Source organism: Cystoisospora suis (assembly GCF_002600585.1).
Source record: "Cystoisospora suis strain Wien I chromosome Unknown contig_477, whole genome shotgun sequence".
Lineage (NCBI taxonomy): Eukaryota > Apicomplexa > Conoidasida > Eucoccidiorida > Sarcocystidae > Cystoisospora > Cystoisospora suis.
This window is the reverse complement of record NW_027153278.1, coordinates 128,246-136,949: the sequence shown is the minus strand read 5'-3', so window position 1 is coordinate 136,949 and position 8,704 is coordinate 128,246. Positions and strand designations below refer to the sequence as shown.

Below are 8,704 nucleotides of genomic sequence, written 5' to 3'. Positions count from 1 at the left end.
TCACAAAGGACAGCTTTGCCTTGTCTTGGTTTATATCTCCTTAACATACAACATAGGTATACACTGGTGGATCTAGGTCAGGAAATACAGACCTGCATGCACGCATACCCGTACACGCATGCATAAATACATAGGCAAGTGGGTACGGAAGACACGACCTGTTATACACGTGCCTAGGCCGAGCCTGCGCGCGTATGTTTGTTGCGGGGTATGAATGTCTTCGTAGGGCAGGCACCATTTGCAAACCCGATGAGAACCCGAACAATAATCGGCTCTTGTGTGTCATCGAAGGTCAGAACTGCAAGAAGTAAGTTCTTACGTCTTCGAGGAGCGTGACGAGGATGAGAAGAGTATGTCTATATACATATATATACATGTACGAGTGTATGTACATATATGTATGTACGTACATGTGTACTAGGAATCACTAAGCGATAAGGTACACTCCAGACATGGCAACGCCCATGAGCAGATGGTTTTACATCTTCAGTCTCTTGTCTTTCCTGCTGTGTAGACAGCAAGACGTAAAGAGAGATAGAAGAAAGGCTCTGTGGAGTGCTGAACCAAGAGATTCTCTCTTATGCGATGTCCCTCTTCTCCTTCAGGGTACTCAATCCTTTCTCCTCTGTGATCTTGCTCCGTTTAGTTCACAATTTCCGTTCGAGTCTGTATTCGTACGTAGTTGCATGTATATGTATATACATCTGAAGGCGTGTACGTATGTATACCGGAGGAAGCGAAATATGTAAGAGTCTGTTGGAATGAGAATGAGGTGCCAGACTATCGAAGAGACAGGCGAGGCGAGGGGGACGGGAGAAAAACGGGATGGACTGAACTTCCTGTCAGCCTTGTCTTAAAGTAAGTTTCGGCATGCTTTATTGAGGCAGAGAAGGCGTTCCCGGACAGCATAGCTTTACCTGAACTACCTGGCGAGCGAGTCTAGTGTACTTGGTGTATAAAGCTGTCGTCTTGCGAGCAGAAGAGCTTCAGATGATATGGGGTTTTCTCTTGTTGGTTTTACGCTGTTTGCCGTTTGTCTGTGTCTCGTATATATGGCGTAATTGGCGAAGACTTTCAGATGAGGTGGACGGATCTCCAGATAACTTCTGTAAATGCAAAGCATACATGCCCTTCCTGGTCGATTGTTATTCCAAACCCCTCGATGCCCGCATGACAACTGTTGATGAGAAGTTTGTTACTAAGGTAAGGCGGGGGCTGACCTGCTGACGCACAGACAACCGCTTTCGAGACACCAGAAAGGTCAACTCTCTCTTCTGGATGTAGAAGGGTTCATTCTTGCGTATTAGAAAACACCCAGGATATTCAGGAAGGAGTTATAGGCTGTAATTTACTTCATTTTGTTAACGAAGAAAAAGGTTGTCTTCACTCTCTCGAGTATACGCGTTGGTGTACAGTAGATCGCCATCAAAGCTCAGAGTGTCGCGGACGCTGCCTAATGAGCGGTACTCGTGTGCCATGAGTACGATGGACTGAAACGTTGGGTCCACTCCAGAAAGGCAGGCTCGTCAAGCATCAAGCTGTTTTGACATGGCACATTGAATAATCGTTCATACAAGGGGATCTCGAAAGCTGTAGAGCGACGCTGCTGCCTTTTGCTTCGATTACGAGATTGTGAATTGCAAAGGCAGAAGGAAAGAGAAAAGGTGGATGGCGTGCGCAAGTTCTGGGTTTTCTTGGTGTGGCTATCCTCTCAGCTCGTGAAGGTGGAGGTAGAGATACCTGATGATCTCTATGCAGACTGGCTGAAGTATTACCAGACACTGAAGCGAGTTGAGAAGGAAGATGATGACGACAAAAAGTCGGACAAAAAGTAAATCAGTCTAAGATTACAAGCAGAGTGACTTGGCGCAGTTTATATTGCTTGCTGACCAAACCGAAATTCACAGAGGCCTCATATCGAAACAGGGGAAGCATTCAAGGAGAGAGTGTGGACATCGTTCAAGGCACGCTTCTTCTGAAGCGTGAAGACACAGTTCGTATAACGATGCCTCGAGGCGGTGCTGATGTTAAGTGTTCTCCTCTTCAGCCCATCCGTTCATGTGCCTGATGTCCTGCCATTCCGTCTCCACACGTCCTCCGGTGCCATGGCACATCAAAGGAGCGTTGTTGTTCTCGGTCACACGGGCCTCAGCTGATATCGCCTCAGTAGGGACTCTTGCTCTCCGGGTGACGACCGGTGGTTGTCGCGGGGAAGCCCGACTCACAAACTTTTTAGAAGCCTCCAAACACGATACTACCTCGTAGCACTTTCGCCGCCAATGCCTTGTCCGTAGAGCCACCTGTCGAGACTTTGCCGTGTTCAAAGGAACACCCTCTCCCTGAAGTGCATTATGCAGTTACTGTACACGGGATCTGGACTGGCCGGCGCGAAGGCTGACAAAGCTGCACCGCGGTTGTTCACATCCGACAGTTCGTAGCAGAATTGACAGCGGTAGGCGAGCTGACGGTCCGTATTCGCACTCAGTGCCCCGCTCTTCGCCCCGTCGAAAAGCATGAATACATAGTACTCTTTTGCGAATTGGCAACTCCGGAAAGCCGATTTCGAACGGTCACACTGCACCTCTACCCTCAGCGGAGGCGGGCGGCCGACATTCCGGAAGATGAGTGGTCTATCACTGTCTCTTCAACTTCTCAATACACTGTAAAGCGGGGAAACCCGTACTGCAGTTTCCCATGAGGACATGGAAGTCTCTTCAACAATCATCGGGCCGCAGCCAAACTAAAAGTCCCTCGTGTTTGTCTACTCAGCTGCTACCAAGCGAGACAACGTTAGGAGTCTTCGGACTCTCTTCTGTGACGGAGCAGTAAGTTGCCGCTCGTGAAGTGCTTGCGCCCTGTGCCTACACGATGGCCCGAGTACCAGTCCCAGGGCCATTAAGGGGGGGGACACCGGCTGTGTCTGCCTAGAATCGGCAGGCGCTGGGCCGGCTCCCGCCTATGAACAATGGTCGAAAAGTCGCCTGCTGTGCATGATTGCATTACGTCGAACTCAACATTCGCGCAGAGCACTATGCACGTCTGTTAGAAAGAAATGAGACAATACACGGACGGCAAACTGACGCGCTGGGCAGTCAGCCGGCAAGCGTCCGTTTCATCTCCGTCTCGTCACGCACGCAAATCACGTGACGTGAAACAATACCATGGATGATCTCGCGCGACCCGCAAGTCACGAGATCTACACAAAAGCTGGACACTCATTACCAACACCGTCACAGGAAGCCCTTCAAATCGTCGGACCTGCACTAAGTCTAAATACGAACCTGACACACCTAAACACCACCCACACCCTGGACCAATCCAGTTACCGTAACGTTACATTGCCCAAATCACGCCGTGGTAGCTTCTGCTCCCGGAATTTCATTCCCTCCCGGACGACCGATCGAACAAGCACACCCTCCGACCGGATGATGCGGGGTGCTCTTGCACAATATCTGCCCGAGATGGTCAGTGACTCTTGCTTCTGTCCGCACTAGCCCGCAAATGCAGGATGACATCCAAGCCACCCACATCCCGGATGAGTGAGTTACACTGCATTCCGCTTGAACTACTACACGAAAGAGCAGCTGCCAACCCGCACGAAAAAGCGGCGGCACTTCAGGCACGCAAGAACTACATTGGTACAAGGAACGAATACGCGACAGCTCGTGCAGGCGCTTGCTACTACTACTACTATTTTCCACCGAGTATGAATCTACACTTATCTCTTGCCTAGTCATGCCTCCCCACCTTACACAGACGGTTTGGCAAACCCTAACGACAACTTGGCACTGTCACTGCAGCTGTCTTTGATCAGACGAAAGCCGATATCGTGTCTGCTCCCATCTTTTCCGTAGAACGTTAACTTGATGCACAAGCCGCCATCCCGACGTGATACAAGGATTTCAGCGTTCCCTGGAGTCGTGCCCCGCACAGGAATAGTTATCTTACTGCCCTCGTTGCCAGGTGCGTAAAACTCCACTTTTCCCTCCGGGGTGACTCTGAATGCCTGGCAGTCGCCGACAGTCGCTGATATTCCCCCGTTCGCTGTGGGGTTTTCGGTCGCTTCAATCAGCTCGGCTTCCTTGCCCAAAGGTTTGTCCACAGGTTTTTCTGGACCAAACGTCGGAACAGGGACGGGCTCCGGTACCGGCTCCGGGGGCGCCGGTGTGGAGTCTCCGGTTTCCTGGCCGCTTCCCCCGTTATCTGGCGAAGGCAAGGGCTGAGGCTCAATGCCACTTTCGCTTCCATTCCCATTTTCCGAGGGTTCGTCCGCTCCTCCACTTGGGCTGTCTCCTGACTGATCGGGAGTTTCAACGGGTAGCTTTTCGCTGTCTTCTTGCTCCGCTGGAGGAGGCTGCTGTCCTGGGTTCTCTTCCTTGTCTGCCGGAGGTGTATCGCCCGCGGTTCCCGACTGCTCGTCGTCCAGGTAAGGATTCAATATGGGACCTTCTGGCTCTGGCAACTCCTCATCCGTGTCTCCCTTCGCCCTCCGACGAATCGCGGTGCCTTTGACTTCCACATGTGGCTCTTTGAACCCATCTATAATCAACGGAGGAGGGCCCAGCTCCGTTGAGAGTACCAACTCTTTCCCCAGTGGATTCTCTTTATCAGCAGCCTCACACACGTGCTTGAATTCCTCGTCCACGGGGACACACTTCTTCATTCCCTCTGCCTTGCATGGGTACTCTACCTTCTTCATCTCGTGAAGAAGGAGGCTCGTCAGGTTCCAGTCGTCGAAGGAAAGCTCCCCTTCTGCTCGACAGCAGCAGCACGCCCCACAGAGCATCGGAAAAAACGTCTTTCCGTTGCCTCCAACTTCCACCGCACACAAAGGTACTCTACAGAAGAACGATCGTGTGATGTCAGGGAGGTAACCGACACCACACACACGCCACTCCTAGACGACGGCCGCCTGTCCAAAATATGAGGTCCAAAGGTACGCCGAGCCGCAGGCCTCGCTACGTAGCAACACCGGCCGCGGGGTGGCTGAGGTTCCGCGTGGCGGCGTCGCCGTGTGGGACTACATTCCGTGTACTACTCGTGTACTACTACTGCTGACGGACTCACTTGGGGGTGTTACCATCCTCGCGCCTGGGCACGGGATTAGGAACCCGCAGAAGTCGAGACAATAACTCTCCCTGTAGAAATCCATCTCCCCCTGAACACGGAAGCCAAAACACGCGAACGGTAGAACTGTCACACACCTGTGCAGGCCTTAACTGAACCAGGTACCCGCACACCAAAGACGCTACACAGACGCACTATCAGCAGACAGACGCCCGCAACACTACCATCCCTCACTGTCGGCTGCCAGGGCATTGTGAGGGTACGGTGGCCCCATATTTTTTGTACTGCGAGACATCAGTACCACCCCCGCCAACAGTCATTTCTCCATCACGCCAGCAGACGACTTACCGAATCAACGCACGTCAACGCTCTCCTGCCCGACGACCGCTGGTAATCGTACCTCGCCGTCCCCAGTCCTTCCCTACTACAGTAGTCGGCGACTTTGCGTTGACGGGGCGAGCAGAATTTCTCTCGAGCGCTCAGAGTGACCTTCAATCGCTCCCCTTCCGGAATAACAGCGAACATACTGCTTCGCGGGAGTTCTCCCTTAACATAAAATGATGTACCGCAATTGTCCATCACCTTCATGTTTCGAGAACTGGCAGGTGCGTCTTTGATTTGACTTCTCAGGACGCACATCCACATGAACCCTGCGATTATTGGAACTGACGATGGATCTCGGGCGTAGCGCACCACGATGTGTTCTGGCGGGACGTTACAGTACTTGCCGTTTCCAATGTTCATTCTACACTTTTCCTCAAACAGGGCCGGACACAACTTGCCAAGCTCAAGGTTTAGTGCTGTATCCTCAGGCCCAAAAGGGACGGCGGGAGTCTCCTCGGAAGCAGAACGAGGGGCTGAAGAAAACACGCAGCAAAAGAGTGGAACCAGATGTCACGGCAGCCATTCGGCACGATGCAGTTCCCGGAGCCGTCCGCATCCCAGCCTGTCAGATAAATGTTGAATGCGTTCATAGTAAATCCGCCCCACGGCTGCCCTGCCTGCTTGAGCAACCCATGCGCCCACGGGAGAACACACCTACTTTGCTTCCGGTGCACCGACACCACTTGCGCTACTGTAGTGAATATCGTTCTACACACTGTGGATCTGGTTCTCAGCGACACATACTAGCACACTCGCCGGGAAATACGAAGCTCACCGTCGTGGGACACACGCAAAGCGTCTACGCCTTGCCATTCGGCTGATGCGCACAGCAGACTCGCGGCAATGCACAGAGCGCCGCGGACTTTGTACCCCTTCATTTTGAATACAAGCAAAAACGCGACCACGATGACGGCGAAGAGCTCCCACCGAGGAAGGGGTAGAAAAGTACTCCTGTAATGAATCCCGGACCCGCCTCCTTGACAGCGGCTAACCGGCCGTTACACGGTTAGACTCCACGTCTCCTGGGACAGCCTATCACTCCAGGACTGAGCACTGCCACGAACAGCTTGCTCGGGAAAGTAAGAATACCAAAACTGTAGAACTGTGGACACTGGTGTCGCAGACGTACCGTTCACAGTCCCCACGGATGGCGGGCCAGCTAGCGCAACTAGCGAGGAGATGGACTGCCACCCCGCCAGCCAGCGGTGAATATCAACCCCGTCCACCAGGCTGGCAGGGGGGCCAGCCCCGGTCGATGTCCGACACGCCATGGCGCCCTGAGGCACCCGATGACGGAGACGCGTCTCCGGACGGGCAGGAAACGCGTACACAGAGGTGCGTTTCGAGGCGTCTCTAAAAGCAGCTATTGACCGGAGTTCTGTTACTGAAGAAAGGGGGGGCTAACCTGTTCAGGAACGGGGGACAGCTGTCGAGACACCGGAATCCTGTCGTATTCGACAGGGGAAGGCAGGCTGTACGAATGGCGATCATCTGGTTAGCAGGTCTTTCTTGCGTGTCAAAAAGGAGTCAGGCTATTTAGGAAAGAGTGACGAGGCTTGGGTGTACAGTAGATGGCGCTCCGTAATGAGGGGTATCTACGGACCGGGGAGTAGTCTACAGTCCAGAAGGCAAGGTTCTTCTAGCATCGAGCTGTTTCCATGGCGCATGGAATCCTGGCTGTTAGCGGGGAATCAGCAGAGCTGTGGAGCGACTTTGGTGCCGCCTGCGTAGAATTCCAAGCTGTGAAGCGAGAAGGGATCGAAAGAGAGAAAATCCGGTGCGTACACACACCTCTCTTTTTTCTGTTGGTGTGGGTATCAGGCAGCACACGAAGGCGAAGGCAGGGCTCCCTGGTGATTTCAGTGCAGATTTGCTGAATTACTTCTGCACACTGGACTGAGTTGACGAGGAAGAGGCTAACGACAAAAAGACGACAGAAAAGATGCCGTGAGATCACAAGTGGTATGATCCGACGCAGTGTGATCGGTTACTTACCGAAACAGCATGCACAAAGGCTTCTTTCTGCGATAGTAAAACATACGGGAGAGAAAAAAGAAGGCTTACAACACCGACTGGCAGTCGAACAAAGGCCGACCACCCAAGATCAGGCCCGGTTTGAGCAGCTCTTCAAACGGATACTATCGGAGAACACCGACGCCGCTTTTGCAAACATTCTGTGGTACAGGCGTTTTTGAAGCCGGGAGACACTCTGCATACAAAGATGCCTCGAGACGACGCCTATGTTAAGCGTTTGTTTCCCCTTCAGCCCGTCCGTTCGTGGGCCTAACGTCCTGCCATTCTATTTGTAACATCGAACTGGACCCTTCGGCGACAGAGAGCGATACGGGAAAAAAGTGAGCTTCTGGCGTATTGGCCCCCTTCAAAGGTTGCGTCGTAACTCATCCTGTGGTGCCATGGCACACTACAAGAGCATTGTTCAAATTGCTTTCGGTCACACCGTAGAACGAGCCTCAATTGTAGCACGTATACGTCCCCCCACCGGCTGCTCATTTCCGCGGCTACACTGGTGGACTGATACCGTGTTTACGGTGACTCCTGGCCGCAGGGACGGTCTTTCGCCACCCCATACTTCTCAGAGCACTCCGACGTTACTCGCCGACGACACGGCGCATCTCGGCCAGTGCTCAGCCCGCGGGGCGGACGGGGGCAGCTTTCTGTATTACACTGCGTCGCCTTGTTCAAGTGCGTGGCTGTGGCGAAATAACTCCGACCAGCAGGTCGTCTGTACTCGTGCTAGTGGCGCACAGCCGGGAGAGGCCGTTTCAACACCCGCTCCAGGAACAAAGACTGAACTACCAGCAATCCACGCATGACTCAGTCCGTCTCTACAGAATAACCGGGGAAACTGAATACCCAGCATTGCCTTCACGCTCGTTTTCAACACCCTCTTTCGGCCGTCTCCCGATAGGGGGAAGGGAGCTGAGTGTAATTGTGGCCGCGCTGTGCCGCCCCCTAGCACCGTCGGCACTGACAGCTCTGCTACCTCCCCTCTGNNCAGAGGGGAGGTAGCAGAGCTGTTCTCGCGTGTATCCACTCACGGGAACACTGTCGGGAGATCTTGATCTTGGCGAGACTGTGCAGAGCCTTCCTGCTAGACTTGCTACTGCGACTATAACAGAGTCGCAGTCCTCCCGAAAAAATTCCAGTGGTCCCTTTGCCAAACGACCTACGCCTTCACACCACCCGATTCTCCGCCACAAACCGTGAAGTGCGTTCTGAACGCTCTCTTGAG

The 8,704-nt window shown here is 53.2% G+C and overlaps 2 protein-coding genes across 2 annotated transcripts in view; one reads left to right on the top strand and one right to left on the bottom strand.

Moving 5' to 3' along the window:
- The window catches only part of CSUI_001210 (uncharacterized protein), a 3,571-nt gene extending 1,413 nt beyond the window's left edge, over positions 1-2,158 (top strand). Inside the window, exons 3-5 of the mRNA XM_068061416.1 lie at positions 227-307; positions 1,071-1,203; positions 1,716-2,158. Coding sequence (XP_067926618.1) covers positions 227-307; positions 1,071-1,203; positions 1,716-1,835 — 334 coding nt within the window. The 3' untranslated portion in view covers positions 1,836-2,158. The remainder of the gene's footprint in view (positions 1-226; positions 308-1,070; positions 1,204-1,715) is intronic.
- Positions 2,159-3,223: 1,065 nt separating this feature from the next.
- Positions 3,224-8,089, bottom strand: CSUI_001209 (microneme protein 13). Its single transcript, XM_068061415.1, has 4 exons — positions 6,227-8,089; positions 5,416-5,924; positions 5,068-5,158; positions 3,224-4,752 (listed from the first exon to the last, which is right to left on the bottom strand). The coding sequence occupies exons 1-4, from the start codon at positions 6,327-6,329 to the stop codon at positions 3,749-3,751; spliced, it is 1,707 nt and encodes a 568-aa protein (XP_067926617.1). The 5' UTR covers positions 6,330-8,089; the 3' UTR covers positions 3,224-3,748.
- Positions 8,090-8,704: the final 615 nt, after the last annotated feature.